At 45.7% G+C, this 25066-nt stretch overlaps 1 protein-coding gene across 1 annotated transcript in view; it reads left to right on the forward strand.

Moving 5' to 3' along the window:
* Positions 1–3391: 3391 nt before the first annotated feature.
* LOC137794621 (GDNF family receptor alpha-4-like) overlaps positions 3392–25066 on the forward strand; it is a 39868-nt gene continuing 18193 nt past the window's right edge. The window contains exons 1-2 of the mRNA XM_068591532.1: positions 3392–4016; positions 21269–21565. Coding sequence (XP_068447633.1) covers positions 3977–4016; positions 21269–21565 — 337 coding nt within the window. The 5' untranslated portion in view covers positions 3392–3976. The remainder of the gene's footprint in view (positions 4017–21268; positions 21566–25066) is intronic.

Here is a 25066-nt window from a genome sequence, read left to right on the forward strand (position 1 = left end):
AAGCCCTGTATAGTTGCGTCGTGGACCTCGCAGCCAGACCTCCTCCACCGTGGAGCCACAAGAGATCCCTGTGAGATTACTGTGAGGTCTGAGCGGTTGTTATTTGTCGTGATGTCGTCGCGGCGGCGGCGCTCAGCCATATGTCTCTCCCCGGAGAGAGGAAGCTCTCCGCTGATTAGCCGAGCAGCTTGTTGCCCGACAGGCCATGAGGTTGAACGACCTCTGGGGGTGAACAGAGAGCCGTGTAATTAGCTTGATGGGACAAGGTTGTAACACTTATGCGTGTGTGTGTGTGTGTGTGTGTGTGTGTGAAAGAGAGAGAGAGAGAGTGTGAATGTGCATGCCGCCGTTAAAAAAGGACTCGCTGATTACAGTTTGGGATTTGTAAATGGAGCTGAAAAAGCTGTTAATAGGAACAAAAGCTTCCCGCCCGTCATTGTCCCGCCGCCCTCCCTGTTGCTCGCTTATCGGCGCAGCTCGCCGGCCTCATGCCCCTGATTCTCTCGCCAAAGAAAAGCAGACAGTTTGATTTCATTTCTTAATTCTATTATCTTGTTCTGTGACACTCGGGCATCGGCGTTTCTGCCAATGACCCGATGCTTTTCCATCAGCAATCGTAGATATCTGTACATTTGAAGCTGGCATGCTGGTAGTGTGAGTTTACAGATACATGCATGTGTTGTTTTGGTTGCTGCTATTTATGGCTGGCCAGCCATAAAAAGTGTCTCCTCCAGCTCCCTCCTTCCCTCCCTGCATTTATACAATCATCCAGTCCAGCAGTGCACCTAACAGCTCACACCAGCTCTGTGCACGAGCAGCACCATCGACACTCACACACTCTCTATGGTGTGTTTTGTGTCTTGTATACAAGACATGCATGTCCTGTATAGCGCCTTAAACTTGGAAATGTGATGGTAAACACACACACACATGAGCAATTTCATTACTTTCACATGGACAGCCTCATATGATGAGTGGCGTTTTATTCCTGCCAATCACTCTGGAGCTCGCGGTGACTTTGAGGTTAGCGGGTTTGACACCAACGAACCTTCAGAGAGATCTAACCGAAGAACACGTGAAGCTTCCTGCGATACAAGACACGACCTGTGGTCGTAAACGACTTTTCATCACGGAGTCCTTCCCTCATATCACAACGAATAGTTGGTATTATATTTGTGTTTGTGTCACTGAACAAACAGGATACAGTGTGTTGATTAGCGAGCTGCAGTGCTGAATTAGCTACAGCTAGGCTAGCTGTTGCCGCTCAATGCTAAGCTAGGCTAACCACAAGCCGACTTCAACTACACTTCACGCACAGACATGAGCTTGATATCAAAGTTACCAAAATGTTGAACTATTCCTTTCAGACATGTAGTGACGGACATTGTCCACACGTTTATATGTCACTTCGGATCAGGCTCCCACAATGCATTTGGGGACAGATGGCCACACACAACTCAATGGTCTGTTGCTGACAAAGGAATGAAAGATTTCAGGAAAGGTATACAGGTATAAATACAAGTATTTATCAAGAAAAAGAAGGCATTACTTCAGTGGAAATTCCTTATTTTTGCTTTTTTTGGAGTCTGGAGCAAAACCCAGAGGAACTCCACAAAAGACATGAATAGTTTTTTTTCACTGATTAATGTAGAGACACGTTCTCACCGCAGGCAGCGAGTGTCATCCTTCTCTTCTGCTGTTGTGCTGTTTGTGTGCAAAGGGAAATCAAAGTGACGCTACAGTGGTTTAAAGGTGGAGCCCTGACCTCCTGCTGCAGGGCGACCTCATAGGAAATATTATAATATTGCATAATCCTCCCAAATATGCTTCTTTTATAGTTTCCCTCTCTTTTGTCGGCCCGAAGCCATTAAATAGTAAATGGACTTTCACTCGTTAAGAGCTTTTCTCAAAGCGCTTGAACACAGCATGACATCATCACCCAGTCCCTGATGACAGAGGATACCAGGAACCAGGCAGGGAGGGAGGTAGGGAAGGAGAGTAGGGAGGGAGGTAGGAAGGTAGGGAGGGACCTAGGGAGGTAGGGAGATAGGTAGGTAAGAAGGGAGCTAGGGAGGGAGGGAGGGAGGTAGGTTGGGAGGTAAGTAGGTGGGTAGGGAGGGAGGGAGGGACATAGAGAAAGAGGGAGGGAGGTAGTGAGGGAGCTAGGTAGGTAGGTAGGCAGGTTGGGAGGTAGGGAGGGAGGTAGGTAGGTAGGAAGGTAGGTAAGTAGGTAGGTTGGTTTGTTGGTAGGTAGGTAGGTAGGAATGGATGAATAGATAGATAGATAGATAGATAGATAGATAGATAGATAGGTAGGTAGGTAGGTAGGTAGGTAGGTAGGTAGGTAGGTAGGTAGGTAGTTAGGTAGAGTTACCATGTCAGGAACCAGCGGCCCATCAGGACTCTCTCACATTCAAACACCACAGAAACAGCCTGCGAGTCTTTTTGTCCACCTGATGAATGAAGGTTCAGTATTTTCTCTCCTTTTAGCTCCACCGGCTCCTGAAGGAAACATCGTTTCCCTTCAGCCACGAAACGCTCCTCTGTTCCCCAGACGGCCTCCAGCTGAGCGGGTAAAGGGTTCAGTTTATCTCAGAGCTTTCACCGAAAACAGCTTCCTGCTGCTGAGGCTGATGACGGACAAGAGACACAACAGTTTAGAGAGAAAAGTTCAAGCAACAAGATGATATGATATATAGATGATATGATATATATATATATATATATATATATATATATATATATATATATATATATATATATACATATATATATATATATGTCAGTGGCGGGCCGTGGTTTTAGACCTAGGCCTTCAATGAGTGCCGTACAGTCCACATGACCGGAGTTACAAATTGTAATATTTTAAGATAATACTCATTTGCTGCTTTTTATTTCTCTGTCAAAACTTCACCATCACTCAGTTGTGCAAAAAATGGAGTTAAAAAGATGCAGAAGTGTTTGTTCATAACCTCCTGATGAGGCGATGTGGTTCATGTTTCGGGGCGCTGGTCTCGTGGTCTATTCCCTCAACGCTCCGCATGCTTCTCCAATAAACTAAACGGGGCGGCGGCCAAAAACCTTGAGAGAAAAAATCTATTTCATCCCTCAGGGTCAACGGCCACAAAACACAATTATTCATATTTGGTTTGTGTTTTTTTATGTTTTTCTCTCGCTGATTTTCAAAAGCCACTTCAGATGCTCATCATTTTATGATTAGCTGAATGTCATTTGTTTTTGTTTTTTTGTGCCTTCATCTTAATAAATCAGACCTAATGAACTCAGTCCCTAAAGGTGATGATGATGATGTGGAGGAGGAGGAGGAGGAGGAAGAGGAGGAGGAGGAGGAGGAGATAGATCCAGTTAATAACCCCAGCAGCCTCCTCCTCTCAGACCGCACCGGGACCCTCTGACCAGCGGAGCCGCGTCGCGATGCTTGTCCGCCGGCAGAGCTTCATCTCCCGGTGACGCTTTGACATTTCCTCCGTCCAGTAGTTGGGATATTTTTCTCTCTCTCTCTCTGTCTCTCTCTCTCTTCCCCCTCCCCACCTCTACCCACTTCCCTCCCTCCTTTCCCCCACACACACTCCCCCCAAAGCGACGCTGCGTGAAGCTGGAAGCCTTTTGGACACACACACTCACACACACTCACACTGAGGCTCGCTGCCTCTCCGGCGCGTAATTCTTCGCTCCGGCGCGTTTTCCTCGGACTCTTCCTCCGTCTTCCGGCTGAGGATTTTTTTTGAGGGGGAAACTTGAGCGACCAGAGCCGGGAAAGGAGCGGGAGGAGCGGGCAGGGGACGCCGGGCTGCCGGGCTGCCGGCGCGGTGCATGTAGCGGCCGGCTGGGGCTGTCCGTCTGCAGGGCGCGCGGCGGAGCTGCTGGACCACAACGCACCAAGTCTCTCCTCCTCCTCTTCCTCCTCTTCTTCCTCCTCCCCCCTCCTCCTGTCCGGTGTCCCGGACACACTGCAAACATGTTTCTCCTCGGGACTGTGCTCGCTCTCTTCTGCTCAGGTACGTTCACTGGTTTGTTTTTACTTTTACATGTGTTTTAAAAAAGAAGAAGAAACAATTTTTTGAAAAAGAAAAAAGGACGAGACACAAGTTGGAGAGGTGGAGATGCTCGAGTCCCTTCACGTGAGAGAGGTGGAGAGGTGGAGAGAGAGGAGCTTCTACCTCTTCTCGTGAGCGTGACTTCGGGGTTTGGCTCCTTCTGCTCAGGTTGGAGATGAGAAGAAGTGTGTGTTCGTGTGTTTGTGTGTTTTTCCTGCCCAACTTTTTAGCAGAGTAAAAGGTTGTTTTTTTGTTTCGTTATTTGTCTGTTGCAGAATATTTAAATCATGCATCAAGTATGTTTTTTGTTTCAATAATTCCGTTTTTTCGGGCTGAGGTCCTGTGATCTTTAACAGGATTCATCTCCTCAGGGATTTCTTTGGCTCATCAGCTGCAGCACGAGCTCCTCCCTGCAGCTCCAGAGACACAACCCTCTGCAGCCGACGGCTTTCATAGCTCCAAGAATTGCTCAAATTAAAATATAAATGTTTAATTTTGCATATGCAATGCTGCTAAAATGAGATCGTCTTCAAGTCAGTTTGTAGTTTTCAAAACAATTGTAATTTTTTGTGGCATTTTTGTTTAAATGAAGTGCTGAATATCAGCTTTAATGAACACTTTAAGTGGTTTGTCCCCCAAAAAACTCATTGATTTTAGGGGCCCAGAGTGTGTGTGTGTGTGTGTGTGTGTGTGTGTGTGTGTGTGTGTGTGTGTGTGTGTGTGTGTATGCAAAGAAAGTGTCAATCAAGATACTTTTAAATAACACTTGATATCTACTCACAGTAAATGTTCAATATATAACCCGTTTGGGATCTTTAGACCTTTAAACTTTACACATTATAATCATAGAATTGAAGGATTTTAAGGATTTAATCGTTGCAACGTGGATTCTTCTTCCTGCAGAAGGAACAAACTTTTCCTCAAAAAGTACAAACGTTTAATCTGCCGGGACGCTTTGTGATGAAGGAACTTGCCTCCGCCGTGTGAAATCCTTTGTGTGTGTTGTATGGTGTTGTTGTGGAGCTGCTGTGTGTGTGTGTGTGCGTGCGTGTGTGTGTGTGTGTGGCCCTCAGAGCTTGCGAATGAAAAGAAGTCAAAAAAGGGGGCGTCTTTACAACGCCATAAACTCACTCTGAGAGAACGTCTCTATTGTTTATTGCACAATAGCGGCGTTGTGCTGAAGCCTCAAACTCCAGAAGGTGTTCAGGGCGATGAGCTGGAGGGCTTCCTCCTGCGTGTCCATCGCTCTTCATCACGTACATTTACAGATCTTCAGAGGGGACGCAGACGCACAAGCTGCTCAGTACCTGGAAATCAAACGGCGAGAAGCAGATTTTTTTGTCAGTGGGCCAAAAAATAACCCAACCCTTTCCTGATAAGAATTTATGCAAATCCGTCTCCGGCCTGAAGGGAAGATAACAGAAGATAACAGCGTTCAGGAACAGAGGATCACATGATCTGATCTGTAATGAATCCATCGAGGTGGTCCACGCAAAGCCGTCCTCTCCTCCGCTGGTTTTGTCAAGATTCTTCCCACTCGGCAAGGCACGCCCATATATGGCCGCTTGTCTTGTCTTGTTTGTTTGTTTGTTTGTTTGTTGATTCTTGGAGTCACAGCGGGAGGTCACCTGACCTACTTAAAAAGGTGGCGTCCAAACAGGATGACGAACGACTTTTTTTCGGTTTCATTCAGATTTCGAGTGCCAAAAACTGCCGTGGATTTTTACGACCACTTCAAATTTACTTCATCTTCTATTATTATTATTATTATTATTATTATTATTATTATTATTATTATTATTATTATTATTATGCCTTTGTATTCATGAACATTCACACATTAAATGACATGATTGTATGCTTGATTATATTGCATCTGTGAGGTAGGATACGTATAAATCTAAAAATGAACTTTTCTGGGTCTTGTTATCTCGCCAGGAGATAATGTGTTGAGTCGTGTGCGTGTTTGTGTCCGTCCACAACAAATTTTAGGTCACCTGACCTACTTAAAAAGGTGGAGTCCAAACAGGATGATGAACGACTTTTCGGTTTCAGCCGTACTTCGAGTGCCAAAAACTGCCGCGGATATTTATGACCACTCAAATTTACTTCATGTTTTATTATTATTATTTATTTGTATTCATGAACATTCACACATTCAATGACATGATTATACGCTGGATTACATTGAATCTGTGAGGTAGGATACGTCCGATCTAAAAGTTCAAAGTCTTGCACTTGTTGGGGGTCTTGATATCTCGCCAGGAGATCATGTGTGTGTGCGCGTACCTGTCCGTCCACGGCTAATTTCAAAGTTGTTTTTAATGGCGCTCATTTGCGACCTCGTGCTCGAGGACCTCAGCTGTGATTCAACGCTTTGTTGACAGAGCGGGGAGCGGGTGGAGACGGCACATCGCTTGTGTCAAGACGGGCGAGGGTTGAAAAAACACGTCGGATTTCCCGCGAGGAGCAAATTAGCATCCCTTTGCAATGCGACGTGAACAGCAAGAGGTCTGCGCACACACCTGGCGGAGATCTGCACTTGAGTGTCGAAAAGGAGACGCTTTTGTCTCTATTGCAGCTGCTCGGTGTGACTCATGTTGCTGAGGCGTGCCTCCACACTCAGACTAATATGCTTTGGAGGTTATTGCCACAATAAAGTTCACACCTATTTGTTTATTTTCCTCCCGAACACGCATGTGGAAGTACGTCATCATCATTCCCGAGCACAGCGGACGCACCTTGCTGGTTGCGGATCGCTGGACTGATGAAATTCCCCCACAGTGGCTTTACGCGCGCGGCCTCGCTGTGTTCATTAGCCGCGTTAATGGTTGTCCGGCTTGTAGTGACGCTGTAATGTTGAGTGACAGGCTCATATATCTCCCTGTCTCTGTCGCCTCAGGTTACCCCTCCCCTCTCCTCCACCTTCCGTCCTCTTCCCCACCAACCCATTTATCTCTCCATCTCCATCTCTCACGCGCTGCTTTCAGGTCGCGTCTGATTTTCCCTTTTTCTTTTTCTTCATTCCTCCCAATCTCCATCTAAATTCCCCCGTCGGATTCTCGCGGCGCGTCAGAATAAATTGTTCAAGTCGCTCAATGAGGAAGTGCAGTCAACCGACGCCGGTGTGCAAACACATTCGGAGCGGCGGTGGTTGACGTCTTATCGGTGCGCAGGCAGGTGTGTGTGTGTGTGTGTGTGTGTGTTTTGAGGGAGGGTGTGTGACAGGGCTCATGTTGCAGTGGGTTTTTTGAAGACCTCTCTACTGATACTGATCCAGTGTGTTTACCTGACCCTCTGAGGTTCTCCCTCAACGGACACTTTCCCCTTTTCGGTTCCTCTTCAAGTCCATGAAAACCAATCTCAATCAGCTTCTCACTCACAGATAGGGCCCAAATTTATGGAAATTTCCATGCTGAAAATGCTGCAGCCTCACAGCGAGAGGCGTCCGGATTCGGTTTCCCGGGCTTGACGGCGTGGAGTGTGTTCTCCCCGTCGCAGCGTGGGCTCTCTATGGGTTGTCCAGCTTCCTCTCACAGTCCAAAGACATGCAGCTCAGGTTATTAATGCCTGGAGGTGTGATTGTGAGCGTGAACGTGAAGGCAGACGGTCTGTCGACCTGCCCGCAGTAGACAGACTACAGCATGTACCCGAAGAGACTAATTACCTAGCGATAGCAATATGCTTTCCAACGCCGTGAGCTGCTGTTTAGTTTTTGATCTCATTCAGCTTGCTGGCTAGTTGAGTAGCTAACATTAGCTTGTCAATTTCCGCATGTTTTCGTGCTAATTTCAACATGTTTTAATACTAATTCAGTCATGTTTTCTTGCTAATCTCAGCATGTTTTCTTGCTAACGTTAATCTAAGTTATGACTCGCTGTACAGAACATGATGTCATCACGGCTAGCGTGTGAGCGCGCGATCACGTGACCGTCACAAAATAGTTGACTAATAAAAAACTCTTTGGATTACACAATGAAATGCAATCGTTTTTTAAATGCGATATAAAGCCGAATCCAATAGTTTACAGCATATCCATCCTTTTATTTCTTTATAATGCATGTAAGGCTTAACTTGTTTCTTTACAGGGTTTGTGCAAAGACAATTAAGTCGTTCATGCATGTGAGATATGAGTTTACTGATAATTACAATCCCTCCTCGTCATTTATGTTTCTCTGCAGGTTACACCTCCAGGCGATTGGCGTATCTTCACACGCTTTGTCTTTTTGAGTCTTCAGAGTGTGAAAGCTTTTGTTCATGCCGTCTTTAAATCATCTGTCAATCAAATGGGATCAAACTGCAAACTTAGTTGACTGTTAAATATATATTTTTTTCAAACTTATAATTTGATTGCTGCTTATTTATTCATGACTATTTAATGTTACAGCAGTAGCTGCGATGTGCATCTTGTGGGAAACCCAAATTGCTCTGAATTGGTGTATGCATGGTGAGTTAGAGTCCTGATGGGCAGGCGGTACCTTGCATGGTAGCGGCCTGTCCTCAGTGTATGAATGGGTGAATGTTATTAAAGCGCTTTGAGTGGTCGCAACACTAGAAAAGCTCTCTACGAGTACAAGTCCATTTACTATTTAATGGCTCTGGGCGACAAAAGAGAGGGAAACTATAATAAATCACAAATTTAGGAGGGCTATGCAATATTATAATATTTTCCATTAAGTAGCCCCTCGAGCAGGGGGGTCATTCAGTGCACTGTAGCGTCACTTTTATTTTCCTTTGCACATAAAGAGCACAACACAAGAAGAGAAGAATGACACTCTTACAGCCCGCGGTTTGGTAGCTAGCATGGTAGCTTGAATGCATGGATGATGACATGTAGTGGTAAAGCGCTTTGAGTGGTCTGAAGAGGAGAAAAGAACTATACAAGTACAGGTCCATGTGGCATTGTATCGATAAAACACGATTGAAGAAGGAAAATGAAGCTCTTCATTGCTAGCAAGCTTGCTAACGGTTGGTTAGCTAGCTTGTTAGCTAGACAATGAGTTGAAATAGTTTATTTAAGAGGTACCACCTCCTTCTGTCTGAGAACTGTCATTTACTGATGTAGAAAATGGATAATAAGCTACAATAGCCGCCTCCATCCACTTGCAAAGACATCTCACGCTGATCTGCTAGCTTATCCGCTAACCGCTACGAACTCTAAACAAGTTTGTAGCGCTAGTTGAGTAGCGCTAGTTGAGTAGCGCTCAACGTGACCAGTGGGCTACAGTCTATCGATACAGATATGACAGTATTCATAATTTGGAAATGATCTCATTTGAACACTCCAGTTCCGTTTATAGCACAGAAAACACACGCCAGGTGCCAGGTGTTTTTGTCAGTGTGGGCTGCAGGCTATCTCACCGTGCAATTACGGAAGATTCCACAGCGCCGCAGGGGTGTGTGTGTGTGTTTTGATCAACAGGAGGAGAGAGAGAGAGAGAAAGAGAGAGAGAGAGAGAGAGAGACTTATCTGTATTGATCTCCGGCGACAGACGATGACGTCTATGAAGAGCAATGAAGCCGGCGAAATGAGCATCATAAACCTGCTTTGATGATAAGTGTGGAAAGCTGCTGGGAAAAAAAGGAGAGGCCATCAGCTCGGGTCAGATGAAAGACAGACGGAGAGCGAGGGAGACGGAGAAAGGGTGTGATGTGAGAGAGAACCGATGGCCTACAACACACAGTACAAGGAAATAAACAGTACAAAGAAAAAAAAAACCTAAATTCAAATCTGGCAAAAGTTGTTCAGTAACGCCGTTCAACACGTCCACAATATGCATAGACTTCTATACAACCAGAGGAGTCTCCCCCTGGTGGTCAGGAGAGAGAATGCAGCTTTAACACATGAAGCATAGACTTCTATACAACCAGAGGAGTCGCCCCCTGGTGGTCAGAAGAGAGAATGCAGCTTTAACACATGAAGCATAGACTTCTATACAACCAGAGGAGTCGCCCCCTGGTGGTCAGGAGAGAGAATGCAGCTTTAACACATGAAGCATAGACTTCTATACAACAAGAGGAGTCACCCCCTGGTGGTCAGGAGAGAGAATGCAGCTTTAACACATGAAGCATAGACTTCTATACAACCAGATGAGTCGCCCCAGGTAATCAGGAGAGAGAATGCAGTTTCTACACATGAAGCATAGACTTCTATACAACCAGAGGAGTCGCCCCCTAGTGGTCAGAAGAGAGAATACAAGTTTTAAGACACTTCTGCATCGGCTTCTCTCGGCAGATCTTCACACAATTAACGAGGTAAATAAAAGCAGACATGTTGAATATTGGCGAAATTAAGTAAGATCCATCACGGGAGTGGAACATCATAAGTTATTGAAAAAGAGAACAGCACACTTGTCAGCGCTAAAAAAAAAAACAGATGCATATTCCAAATGCAGAGACTCGGCGCTCATAAACTTCGGATGGGAACAGGTCGTTATCGTGAGGATTGGAAACCCAGAGGAGAGAATCTGTTCTAATGGTCCCATGTTTCCTCCTCTGTTTGCTCCGACGTAGGAAGCTGTCAGGAAAAAAAAGCAATTCTGAAAACTAGCTTAGCGGCAGAGACAGCATGTGATGAACTATCATTTATAGATTCACCCGCACAGCATGGAGCCATATTAGAGACGATAAGGTAATTAGGACTATAGTCAGGTTGTATTTTATTAAAGTCTTAAAGTGATGTATTTATCATTTTTGCTGTATTTCATTTTATTGCAAAATGTGCAATGCAATTATCACATTTATATTTTCTGTAATTGATTGTCCTTTGTCAGTATGTGATGAAAGCTTATTGAATGATAAGAAAGAGAGAGATGGGAGGAGGGGAAAAAGAGAGAGAGGATTAGAAGTTGGTGAACTTGGTGAAAGAAGTGAGGAAGTCCATCTTCCTTCTTCTGTCATGTTTAATGAAAAATGAGCAACTCACCTGGCCTCCATCCACCTGGTTCTATCTGATCTGAGTGTGTGAGTGTGTGTGTGTGTGTGTGTGTGTGTGTGTGTGTGTGTGTGTGTGTGTGTGTGTTCTCAAAGGGAATGGTGTATCCAAGAGGGTTAGTTTGGAGGTCTTCTGTGTGTTTTGTTGATAACTGGGATTTGGAACTCAAACACAGCGGCGACAGATGGTGTGTTGGCTTCTGCTTGCATGGCTGTCCGTGTGTGTGTGTGTGTGTGTGTGTGTGTGTGTGTGTGTGTGTGTTTGTCAAGTATGCGAAAGGCTTTAGATTGAGTGTCGTATGCGTGTGTGTGTCGGTGTGTCCTTACTCACACTCCGTGTCAGACTGGAGTCGGCGGTCCCTGAAGGTACCGCTGCTCTGCGTGGTCGGAGCCAGGGCTGATCCCAGGTCAGCTGCGGCATGACCTCAGGCCCATCTGCTATCATGATGACAGATGTGTCAGAGACTGGCTTCAGATCTGTGGCTGAGCCCGACAATCCCCAGTTAGTCTTTTTTTTTCCGACAGGCTGCCCTCTCTGTTGGCTCGGCGCGGGGCGGGGGGATAAAATGCTAAGAAAACACTGCAGTCACGTTTTCTAATTCCTCTATTCCTGTGTGACATGGCATAACCAAGTGTTTAAGTGGAAAACACCTTGACCGGGATCAAGTGTGTCGAGACTAATGCCGCGTTCACACCAAAACAGTTGCGAATATTCACATCGTCTGATTTTACTCGCTTTTTCGCAACAATTCGCGACAGAAAAGGGGCGCAGCTACGCTACCCAAAGTTACCAGCACATAGCCTCACTAGCTAACCTAAACTGACCCGGTCACGTTCCTGTAGTTAGCAGCACATAGCTTCACTAGCTAACGTAAACTGACCTGGTTATGTTCCTGTAGTTAGCAGCACATAGCCTCACAAGCTAACCTAAACTGACCCGGTCATATTCCTGTAGTTAGCAGCACATAGCATCACTAGCTAACCTAAACTGACCCGGTCATATTCCTGTAGCTACCAGCACATAGCCTCACTAGCTAACCTAAACTGACCCGGTCATATTCCTGTAGTTAGCAGCACATAGCCTCACTAGCTAACCTAAACTGGCTCCGTCACGTTCCTGTAGCTACCAGAACATAGCATCACTAGCTAACCTAAACTGACCCGGTCACGTTCCTGTAGCTACCAGCACATAGCCTCACTAGCTAACCTAAACTGACCCGGTCACGTTCCTGTAGCTACCAGCACATAGCATCACTAGCTAACCTAAACTGACCTGGTCACGTTCCTGTAGCTACCAGCACATAGCCTCACTAGCTAAGCTAAACTGACCCGGTCACGTTCCTGTAGCTAGCAGCACATAGCCTCACCAGCTAACCTAAACTGACCTGGTCACGTTCCTGTAGCTACCAGCACATAGTCAAACAGCATTGATGAAGGCTTTAGGTGTTTTTTCGGTGCTTCAAAGGCGACAGCTTGCACCCCGCTGTGTCTCCAGTGTAGGGTTTCGTATGTGTCTTAATGCATCCCAATCCCCCCTACAGTTATCCTATATAGGCCTCAAATTACTCATTTTTTCTCGTGAAAATCCAGTGCCACTTTGCAGAAACACAGAGGCTGGATGTAGCAGCTCCAGTAGGACACCGCGACACGGCAGGGCTCCTTTTTGCCAAACGGAAAAGAAAAATGGGGGAGGCATTCATCACTGTCGGAGACCTTTGCAACCGTTCAGACGTTATCCGTTATTTTGCTCTTTGATCACAATTACGCTAATTACAGCTTCTCTCTTTCCTCCGTTTTTCATTTATTATTATAAACAAGGAAGAGAGAGAACGAGCGGCTGCGGAGGCTTAGCGGTTCAGAGACTCGGAGTGTCTGTGAAATGTGATTAGAAATTTGCAGGTGACACGCTAACTTTTGCACAAATGATTCTGGTTCATCTTGAAAGGAGGGAGAGCGCTCCGGCTTTTCTGGCATCAAGTGGAGCCAAAGCTCAGCTCATAGCGAAACTGCTCCACATGCTCTTGCTCACACACAGTCGTTCTGTTTTTTTTATTATTTATTATTATTAAATTGGTTGACCTACCCTGGTGCTGCAGAACTAATTTGACCAATATGAGGGAGTTCTTGCTCTGTTAAAAGGTCACTCTGACTCCAATTATTGGCTCTCAACTTAAGCTTTTTCTACAGGAGCACAGAGTGGAGGAGCCAAAGTCCATGCAGCAGCTCTGATATGTCCTCTAATCACAGGCTGCGAACATGAAGTCTTTCTTTTCTTCCGCCGCCGTCCGTCTCTCCAGTGAGAGTCCTTCAGACCTCGGCCGTCAGCCGGGAATAAAACCTGCTTCGCTTTGGCGTCACCGTTGGAGCGTCCAAGGCTGATTGTCGAGGCTGATTTCCGCTTGTTCTCTGGGTTTCTACGTAAATCACGAGATGGCTCAAAGGTCTCATTAGCGAGAGATAAGCTTTGAGTATCAGGGCTGTCACTTCTGCAATAGTTTGTGCGGTATCTCACGATATGTGTTCTTCTAGGAAAGCCAACACAGCGGTAGGGTTCAGGCAACAGAACTAATTGGTTCTAAGATCCTAGTTTGGGTTGGATTAGATAAACATTTTAGAAAGTAAATTAAATTCAAAACGATACATTGAATGTCTCTTAAGGTAAAAATCGCCATAACAAAAGAACAATGAAAGATTAAGTCAGACATGTTTAGCAGTTTCCTGGTAAACTCAAACTTCTCTTGTTGGCATTAAATAAACCAGAGTAACCAATTTATTTCCATGAAAACTTAAGCTGGGATCCATTTCTTTCCTATCTGTTTACATGATGTTATGAGGCTCTTGGCAGTAGTAATCGACTCCACCTCACCAAAGACTGTCCCTTTTCAACGCTAAGGTAGTTTAATCAAATAGCAGGTAAGATGGACTATAGCTGTGTATATGGTGTCATGACAAATTTTACTTGCCTACTTTTAAAAAACAGTCCCAACATCTGAGTCTTCTAACATTTCCAAGGGCTTTGAAATATAGTTCAGGGTCAAATTCTGCCCGCCAAGAAGCTAGTAGTTGGCTTTTTGAGTGTTTTGATTGGTGTCCAGTAGGAGAGGTTAAATGCTGACCCTCTACTTGTTTTGGAAGATGCGTCCAGATCATACACATTGCCAGAGGGCGAGAGTTCAAGCGTCACATTACACATCACATTAATTCAAAAGCAACTGGACGTTGCACGTTTTGCTCTCTAAAGCTCTGCTTCAGCTTTACAGTAAGTAAAGTGCTCGTGAATAATTCATCCGGCTTCCTGTTCACCCGCCGATTACCACACAGTCCCCAAAACGTTGACTCCATTCATCTGAAACTGACGCAGCGTTTTAGTTCGAATCCCCTGGATTATGTCTCCACTTCGCCTCCTTGATGCTCGCTGCAGTCCGTGTAGAGATCTGTGTTACAAAACACTGAGGTCTCTTATTTCTTTGATGTCAATTTAAATTTGGTGTTTAATAAATGCCTGTCTTTTTTTTGTGTGTGTGCGTGTGTCTGTTCATCCGGCTGTGGTTGCCATCACTACTCGTTCCACCCGACCAGTAACTCCTCTCTTTGTTCCAAGCAAACCCGCGATGCGAAACGCATCACTTCCACTCCATCACAGTGGCGGGAGTGCTTTCACCCACAGAAACACTTCTTTTCCCTGTTTCCTCTGCTTTTTTCTGAGGCAAATCTAGAAAGAGGGAGATGTGTGAACAGAGAGAGGCGGATGAGAGCTGATAACAACCCGAGTGTTTATTCTGTCTGACCGAGACGGCGCAGTTGTGATAATAGAAGTGGGATCACTTTCGTGGATTAGCTGCGCGGCGGCGCGCTTTGTGCCGGAAACGAATCCAGCGGGTTTCACATTAAATCCAACGGTTTTGTGACCTGCACTGTGAAAGGCGGCGAGGAGCCGGCGCCACGTTACCGGCATCAAATGTGGTGAAGGTGAAGGTGTGTTGACCTCCACCGTGCGCGTCATCGCCACAGGGCGAGGCTTTTCTATGACTACATCTATAGGGCCAGATTTTAATGCGAAGAAATGCAAACGAGCCATACATTTAGAGCTTTTTTTAAGCTTTTGATCTTGACAAACAATGTGCTTAGTTTTTTGTTAAAATTTAAAATATGAATGAAGGAGGTTTGGTCAGATATAAGACGAGTTGAGAAACACACCAAGCCTCTCTCTCTCTCGTCGTAAGACAATCAAACTCCACACTTTAGCGTCCGTCTCCTGTGAATCCGTTCTGAACATTTGTCCTTTAATCAATGGCGAGCCTCCGAGTATTATATTATTTAATCACCACGAGGAACTGATTGCAAATGAAACCTATTGCTTTGGGGCTCAGAGATGTCCGTAAAAAAAAGCAGCAGCCGGTCCAGACAGAGTCAAGCTGACGGGCTTCATCTTATCAGCAGGGTACTGAAGGCATGGGTAGAAAATCCACGGCCCAGCATGCACTGCTCACTACTATTATCAGACAAAATACTAAGCACATTTTCGACCGGCGTTCAAACCAAATGGCCCCGCTTGTTTTAGCGAGCGCTTCCTAACAGGCGCTCCAGGTCCTGAGCTAACGTGTGTGCAGCTGCTCCGTTAGCCGGTTTTAAAACAGTTCGCAACAGAAACTCTCCAAATCTTCCAAATACCTTTTTGATCTTGTATTAATTAGTAAATTTGGACTCCGAGAGTTTCTGTTGCAAAAATCTGTCCTTAAAACCGGCTAACGGAGCAGCTGCACAGACGTTAGCTAAAGACCTGCAGCGCCTGTTAGGAAGCGCTTCGCTGAAACAAACGGGGCCGCTCGGTTTGAGCGCCGGTCTTCCTGGAAGCGGCTCTCCAGACTCTGGTGTGTCCTTGCACAGTTGCTGGCGTGCGGCAGATGGCGTACTGTATGCTCATTGTCTTCAGTGGGAAAACAGTGATAAACTCCAGCAGCACTGACGGCGGGCGCCGCTCGCCGCCCGCAGACACGGCGGCAACGACCCTTTTTTTTTATTATCTTCCCTTCTGCGACTCCACTGATGCTGTGTTTAGGAAATTATATCAAAATGGTGGCACGTCGATTTATTCGTCATTGTTATAGTTCTTTTTCCAGCGAAGGTCATTTTCTCTCTCCGACTGAACATTTGAGAGTCTGGGAGGAAGAAGAAAAAAAAGCGCCGCTGCCAAAGTTAAGTTGAGCTAAACAATTTCCCCGCTTGGCCCTCTTTCCGGTCCGGCTTGGCAACCTAACACACTGTGGCTTGGACTTCCTGTGGGAACGCCTCTTCTGAGGCTCCTGAAGGGGCCGGCGACTACAATTACTAGGCAACAACAACACTGGCTACCTTATTCCTTTCAGTCGGACTTCCCTTGTTGCAGTGTGTGTGTGTGTGTGTGTGTGTGTGTGTGTGTGTGTGTGTGTGTAAACCATGCCAAAAAAGGCAGAGTGGTATGGCAACTAAAGTTGTGTCTGGCTCTCGTTAGCACTGTGTGTGTCGCTGTAGCATTACTTTGCTTTTTACTTCGCCAGCGTTGGGATTGAGGAGAATGTAAAACCTCCTTCAAATGACAGTGACATTTATAGTGAGTGCTTCACACATTGTGTTATATAGTTGGTTTTTTTTTTGCAGTGTCCTTATGTTTCCTGTACTTGCGTCTGTATAATCTAGGAGAAAGCTCGGTAAAGGCCAGCAGACAGTGTGACGTGGTGTTCGTCTGTCTGGAGCTGAGCGGTCTGCTGGATTCACTCATCTGCGTAGCGTAAAGCTGTTTTGATTAGTGTCACAATATAGAAATATAAATGTCAAAGTGCCATATGATGGTATGAATAATTAATAACGGGATGTCAGCTTTGCTTGTAATGTTTTCTATCTTCTCATCTCTGTTTGAAATTAATAATCGTATGTGATCCTTCACTGTTACAAGAGTTTGTGTTATCTTTGGACAGAGCCAGGCCAGCTTTTTTCCTACTGTTTCTACTATTTGTGCTAAGCTAAGCTAACCAGCTACTGGCTGTAGCTTTGTATTTGCAGTATAGGATACGGATATTGTGATGATGATGATGATGATAACTTGATTTAAAAGCAGAAATACAAGTCAAGATATCAACAGAAAGCAAGATAAAATGAAAAGACAAAGGACACAACATGGTGTAGAAGAGCCAAAGATAAAACTGTACGATGAATAAAATCAATAAAAGACACGTTAATAAAAATAAATAAAAAGGAAAAAGCAATAAAAAAAAGACGACTTCACATAAAAGCAAGTATAAAAATGGGTGATTTAAAGGAGGTCACTGCTTCTGAAGGCCTTCTCTCCTCAGGCGGGTCGATCCAAAGCCGAGGGGTCCGGATGGCGAGAGCACAGTAATCTCTAGATTTAAGCCTCGACTTTGGAAGAGCCAGAAGTTCCCCACCTGAGGATATAAAGCTGCAGACGGGCTCATGCATGTGAGGAGGGGTCAACAGAGACAGACGTGCTCTCAAAGTGATCAGAAAAATTAACTTTAAATCAAACAGGAAGCCCAGTGAGAGAAGACGAGACTGGTGAAACCAGTGAGGGTCGATTGGGAGTTACTGGAGTCTCGTCTCAAGAGGACGACCACGGGAGAGACTTCCTTCCAGGTCAGAGTGTGAGAACGTTGGTTTAAATCTGGAGATTTTAATTGTCTGTGGTTCAAAGCTCCAATCTGAGTCAACTCCGTTCATACTCACCAGATAAGGACACTTTCAAAGAGGCAGATTTAGACAGAACAATGAATTCTGATTTTGAGTGTTTGAATCCAACAAGTATATCGGCGAGTCGTCTGCGTAGAGGTGAAGTGAGAGGTTCTGAAGCGTATAAGTTTCCTAAAACTATTCCTTTCACAATTAAAGGGGAATTTTTGCACAATGGTTTTCATGCTGTCACTGCTTTCTTTAAAAGCTGGTTTTCCTTCTAGTGAAGGCAACGTCCACAATGCTCCATGTCACAGTCGGTTTCCCTGCGTGATGGAAGTTGTATAAAGCCATTACTGCCTCCACAGAGGCCTTTGTGACATCACATAAGTCGTCCTTGAGTCAGCTTCAGCCGCGTCTGAAGACTACGAGTTTGAAATGGAACAACTCTGGAGATGTGGACTAAATAAGAGTTGCTCTGACCAGGCCTCTGTCGCCCGCTCCTCCAGTGAAATAAACTGGTTGTGAAACAGTCTCAATGTCATATTGAAGCGTCGATGATCTCCATAAGCAAACAAATCCATCTATGAGAAGATTTTCTAGACGAAACAATTCAGGTTTGGCAGAAACTCCTTGTGTTGCGGCGGTGGAAAGCTTGGACCGAGATCTTTGGCTTTGGGTCTCGGCAACAAAACAAGTTGGAGATCGTGAGGATCTCTCTCGTGGTCCAGGACGACCTGGACATCCAGTTCGGCAGGAAGTTCAATGGATCCAATGTACCCGACCTTCTGCTTTCAGATGCACCATGATGCAGTGGGCTCTCCGTCCACAGGGGGCGCCAAATTCAACTCGCAGATGAGCGTTCCTTGTCGTAGCTTTTCACTAGATTGATGATTTAACTGGCTGATTTTTACAGAATTTTGATTCCACACTTTTATTCTGAATGCCAGATGCATTCTGGCGTTTGGAAGAGCGGCATTTAAAAATAGCATCAGCGTTCAGTTTAGTTCGCAGTCCGTTCACAGAGTTAATTAATCTGTTGCCTCGGCTTAGCAACTGATCTGAATGCTAATGTTTTTGTTCTACTATGCGACGCCAGATGGACTCCAATCGGATTTTCTTTATTCAAACCCGTCGAGGGAATTCATTGCATTGTCTTCCTCTGAACTGTCATGGTGCTACCTGGATGACTGAGAGGAAGCGAGGATATGCAGAGGGAATAAAAACGATGAATAACATTTGTGAAAGTTTGACGGCGGCGTGAGACCGGACGACCTCCGGTCAGAGAGAGGTGGCGTCGGCCGTGTGGACACGGTGAGTTGCGGCGGCGCTCCACAAAGGCTGTTTGTTCGACTAACAATGTTTTATGTATGTGGTTAGTCTTTCATCAGCACACTCAGTATTCAATTTACATACTGTCTACTGATCCGGCACTGAATGTTAAGCTGTTTATGCTCCCTCAGCCACTTTATTCTGACACCGAGATGTGTGTGTGTGTGTGTGGAAGCCTATGAGTGTGTGTATGCCTGTGTGTGTGTGTCTTGGACAGATTGCTTTGCCCCCCTCCCCTGTGGTTGTGCGGTATTGTGTTCTGGTCGTAATGATGGGTTCTGCCTCCCAGTCTCCCTCCCAGCAGGACATACACATAAAAAGGGTCCATCTCGGGGGCAGTCATGCGCGCGCACATGTCCGCTTGTGTGTGTTTGTATGTTTTGCAAGTGTGTGTGTGTGTGTGGTCGCACATTCTCGTGTGTTTCTAAGAACATCATTTTCGGCGGCGCACACTGATTGCGCCTCACGCTGTGCTGTGCGCGTGTCCAACCCATCACGGCGTCACACTCGCTCTCCTCCTCCGCCTCAATCGCTCTCCTTCGGCCCACACCTCTCCATTTCCCCATCCCTCTCTCCGTTCCCCTCTTTCTCCTCCCCGTATGACATTTCTGCTGTCCTCAAACAAACTCCCCTGCACTCTCTTTTCGCCTCCCCCCCCCCCCCTCTCTCGGTGCATATATCAGCTATTGGATTTTTAACCAGGGGAGCCTCTTGCAAATCAAAAGCAGACACACTTCACAAAACAACGGGTCCTCTCGGAGAAAGTTCCACACTGTGCAAACCGCCGGCTGCTGGAAATGAAAAGTGTCTGGGGGGGAAATGGCGTCCGCGGCTGAGGAGCCTCCACTTCAGGGTTTCTAGAAAAGGAAAACAGAAAAGGTGTACACGGTAGAAAATGGGATGTTCCCTCATTTGAAAAGCCGACCTGTGTGCTTTGCCCGTGACCATCGGCGTGACGTCTGGTAGCCGCCGTGTTCCCTGACCTGTTTGGGGAGCCGTCACAGCTCAGACACACAAAGTGGTTCAATCTAACTGTTTAGTTTGGCCGTTCGGCAACTCCGATGTGGGCCGACGACCACAGAGAGCGTTTTTGAAACAGATAGGGTTGTTTTTTTTATCGGCCTTCAATCGAACTCTGGCTCATTTGCAGGGTGAATTAAAAAAAACAGAGCAAATATAATTCTGAGAATGGATGAAGTCCGATCAGAGCGTGAATTAATACCTGAAGCGTTCAGGACCTTTTGATCGAGGACGGAAACAGTGGCCGCAAAGGTTAGGAATGTATCAGCATTGTTCGCTTCTACCTTTACCTTCTCAGTCTTTCTGTCTTTGTATGATATAGAGAATAATATTGGTTTGTATTAGCATGACTGACTGAGTAAAACAAGCAGCAAAGGTTACAACGAGGAGCAGAAGGAAATGAGCGTTACGGATAGAGACGAAATTAAGTTGGGAAGGCATTATTATTTTTAGCCGGGACAATTTGGTCGTGTCTGCTGAAAACCGTGAGAGTCAGTGATTTATTTGAGGGATATTTGTTGGGACTTGTTACACCCAGCTCTGTCACCAGACGCTCTTCTCTCTGTTGGACTAGCGTTGATAGCAAGGAGCCACTTAAATTAAATGCACATTCATGCTTTCAATCAGAAGGTCAACGGTTTAATCCCCGTACCTTTGTGTCCTTAACCCCATTTTTCTCCTGAAGGCTGTGACATCAGTGTATAAATGCGTGTAAATGGATGCATGACAGGGCGCTATACGACGCCACTTACCATTTAAACTTAATAGCTAACACATTTCCATAATGCTAAACGTGGCCGTTAGCTGAGTAAATGTCTAATGTTAGCAGAAGAAAACGTAAAACAAAGATTCTTGCCAATGCACTTCTTATGTCTGTCTGCCAGACATTGAAGGAAGAAATCAGAACATTACAGGCTGGGTCTATTACTTGGCATATCTTGGCAAAATCTAGATGTTATGTCTCATTATATCTCTCGAGGGACTTTTTAAAATGTTCAGACACTGTGGACGAAGAAGCTAACGCAATTTAAGAACTCCTGGAGCTGGGAATAAGGAGAAATTTGGTCTGTCCGGTCCTTGTCGGGGACACTTTAGCTTTTACATTACAAAAGATACCCTTATATTTATCGCTGTCCATGTGATCAGATCACCCGAGATAGTCGATAACGAGCTTCACGCACAGATTATTTCTCCCGTGGTGTGCCGAGGACATGGTTCGCTAGACATTCCTCTTTCTAACCCGTCTCTTCTTGTCCTCTCCTCAGGTGTGTTGTCGTATTCGTCGTCCAGCTTGCCCTTCCCTTCGTCCCCCACCGATTGCGTGGAGGCCCACCGGGTGTGCTCGGCCGACCCCCGGTGCGAGGCGCTGTACCGGGGCTTGGAGCTGTGCGCGGCCGACGCGGCGGTGTCCCCGCTGGGGGAGCAAGTGGCCGCCGAGTGCCTGGAGAGGCAGGACGCCCTGCTGGCCAAGAACCCCGCCCTCCTGGCCTGCAAGTGCCAGCGCGGCTACCGCAAGGAGGAGCAGTGCCTGCGCATCTACTGGAGGGTTCGCCTGCTGCCAGGTCAGTCAGTATGTGGGGGAGGAGGGGAACATATCTAAGGGGGGAGTCTTCCTCTATCCATCCGTCTTCCGCCCTTCAGCTCGTCCAGTTCAAGGTCGTGAAGCCAATTCTTTGCCCAGTTATCACAGCGGGGAAGTGCGGCCTGCAGCGAGGCGAAGCGCTGCCAAACTCAAATGTGTGGATAGTTTAGCTTTTAGCGGTGAAGCGGCGCTATAGAGAGTAGCCTAGAGACACAGAGTCATGTGAGTCCATATGTTATATGTTATATTTCTATAATCCAGTGGCGCTTTATTTCACAAATTCAAATATTTTTTCCCTATTAGCTTATTTTCTCAATGGCCACCATCAGATATTAAACTAAACAGCCGGCAGAGTGACCATTTCCACAGCCGGCCACTGCTATAATCAATGGTGAACGTAGCACAGCAGTTAGCACCAAAAGAGCTAAACAGCTAGCTCTGTGTCTGCTGGATGTGTCATTAATGCTAATAATTTAGCCGTTGCAACTCAAAGGAAAGTGGCAGCTAGCATGGCTACACATGCAGACGCTCTTCTTGGTGCGTGCAAGCACATTTCAGCAAGAAGTCATCATTTAGCGATTACAACTCAAGCATGATGTAAACAACAACAGTATCCGTGCAGCTTTTAAGGGCAAGTCACACACCCTGTAATTAATAATACGCTGAGTTTATTCTTAATTTTTGTCTAATTGTCAAAAGATCCATATAAAATACCAACAATGTGTCGCTCCGTCGCTCATTCTTGTTTGACTTCCTCTGTTTGTGGCTCACAGACTGAAACCTCTGATTCAAAAAGGGCTCAGGAAGTAATAACTTTGTTTAAATTGTGCATCAGTTGGCGAATATTTACAGTGATTCACCCACATGTTGTGCTCTGGTGAGAATTTGGGAACAGCATTACGATCTATGTGGGAGTCAAAATAAGCTACCATGTGTGTGTGTGTCTGTGTGTGTGTGTGTGTGGACAACAATGGAGCTGCATAGCAGTCTTTGGAAACAGACACAATGTCTGTCAAAAGGATCAATCTGTTTATTGTTGGTTTTGCTGTTTTCATCAGATTTGTTAAACATAAAAAAACAACAAAAATAAGGCCAGATATCAATACAGCAGCTGCAAGCTATTCTCTCTGTGAAGATATAGTGCAGGAATGTCCACGTGAGCAGAACGTGTCGTTAACTGTGCTTCCCCTTTGCGTTGTTCACGTAGCCAGGCTAGCCACGCATGCTTTTAGCGCGCGTTTGTGCACCGGCTAGCTTGCGTACACGGATCTGATGTGGGAGTTACAGCTGCCTCTTCACAAAAACTTAAAAACCCACCCAACCCAGACTGCGGGCTTCGTTTAACTGTGCTTCCCTTTGCTTTGTTAACATAGCCGAGCTAGCCACGCGTGCTTTTAGCGCGCGTTCGTGCAGCTAGCAGCTAGCTCGCGGACACGGCTCTGCAGGGCTCTCATGTGGGAGTTACAGCTGCATCTTCGCAACAAACTTAAAACCCCCGCCCTCCAGTCGCCCCTCAGGTAACCAGACTGTTGGCTTTGTTCGCCCCAGTTTGTGCCGTTGACGCCGTTAGCGCTGCTAGCTATGCGCCGCTGGCTCTCGCGTCGCAGTGTGAGAGCCCTCGAGAGGCAATCAAAACGTCCCCATCTCACACCGTGCATGAAGCATGTTCTCGTCCTGTCGTTGTATAGAAATTATACATAATTACATTATGTATTTATATACAATTAAGACATAGAGAACAATGTGCACAGGCGTACTGACGAACACACAAAGACAGACAACTACACAAAAGCAGCCCTGAGTATCACGGCAGCTCAGAATTGGCAGTGTGTTGTGATGCCTTGCTCAAAAACAGAGTCACAATCAGGTCAGACATTCTCAATACGAGTGTATAACCCTCACCTGAACACATAACACTTATCATAATTCCAATCCAGCCGTATGTATCTAAGGGCGGTCCGGACACACACACACACACACACACAGTAACCGAGGCAGTGAGCGAGCTGCCGCTACCCAGCAGCCTCTGCTCCCCTGTGGCCTATTAGTCAGCGGAGCATTAGTGTAATTACACACTCCTCAGCTCCTAACGCTGCTGGGCCGCTCGAGTGTGTCATTGCCATAAATATATAGTGTGGAATGGGATTTACATACAAAAACACTTTACATTCCTGATTGAATTTGAACTTTTTTGAGGGTGTTTTGTGTGATGATCGAGGTCTCACGATCCTCACGCCGGCCACTGGTGGTGAGAATCCAGCGGCGGAGGAGCCGTAAAGCTTTGAGTGACACGGGTTGTTTTCATGACGCCTTCAGTAATGAGATGAACAAGAACGATATTAAACGATTGGAGAGTGAGCTGAGAAGATCAATACCACTCTTGTGTATGTGCGTTAAGCAGAGCGGGAGCTGGGGGGTCGTTAGCATCGCCGAGCTAAAACTAAAAGGCTTTGACTTCACGTGACAAAACAAAGTAGGTAAAGTTTTGCCTTTTTTTGTTCGTGTCTGTCTCTGTCTGATCTCACAGGAATGCTTATGAATAACTTCCCACTTTAAGGACATTTCTACATCTTCTCAAGCTTTTGGTCGATGTTGCGAATTTCAACAAAGACACTTGTTTGTGTTGAAGAAAAGAGAGTTGTTAGTTTCTTGGCAAGTCCTGGCAATATCCTTCATTTCTCAGAACAAGAACAGGCTCATGATTTTCACATGAAAGTTCTCTTTTTTGGGCCATTTTGAGAGTTTAATGGACCCACAAATGTGATGCTCCAGATCCTCAACGAGCTCAAAGGAGGAACAGTTTTATAGTTTCTCTCACCAGCAGAGCTGTTTTCAGCTGTGTGACATCACTGCACAAGGGTTTTCAAGGACTTTCAAGGATTTTCAAGGGGCGCCTAGGGATTTTTTTAAGGAGGTTTAACGTTTTTTAAGGATTTTCAAGGATTTTGTAAGAATTGTTTAAGATTTTCAAGGGTTTTCAAGGATCACTTTTTTTTAAAGGGTTTTTAAGGGTTTTCAAATGTTTTCTAATCATTTATTAGTCTTTTAAGGCGATAAACAAACACAATGTACCATCAAAACACTGACAGCTGTTGGAAATGGGCCTCTATGCACCTATATGTAGATATTTCATTAAAAACCAGACGTTTCCACCTGGAATAGTCTTTTACCACATTAACAATGTAGAGAGTGTATTCCTGATTCTTTTAATGTTATCTTCATTGACAAAAACAGTGCTTTTCTTTGAAGACATTTCTAAGTGACCTAAACTTTTAGTAGCTGCTATAAACAAATGAAAAGTTGACTTTTGGTTCCCTCTGCAGACGTTTCTTGCTCTTTAAACCTTTGTGGAAATCGCTGCAGCATGAAATGACACACAAAAAGACCCCAAAAGGTGTCGCGATAACGTCCTGTTATCCATCGTAGACCCGCAGCTGCCGTTTGAAGCGGCGGCGGCACTTCAGGGACCCTCTGCAGTGCA

This window comes from Clinocottus analis, unplaced genomic scaffold, assembly GCF_023055335.1.
Source record: "Clinocottus analis isolate CAN_PGR_092001 unplaced genomic scaffold, fCliAna1.0.p SCAF_10, whole genome shotgun sequence".
NCBI lineage: Eukaryota > Metazoa > Chordata > Actinopteri > Perciformes > Cottidae > Clinocottus > Clinocottus analis.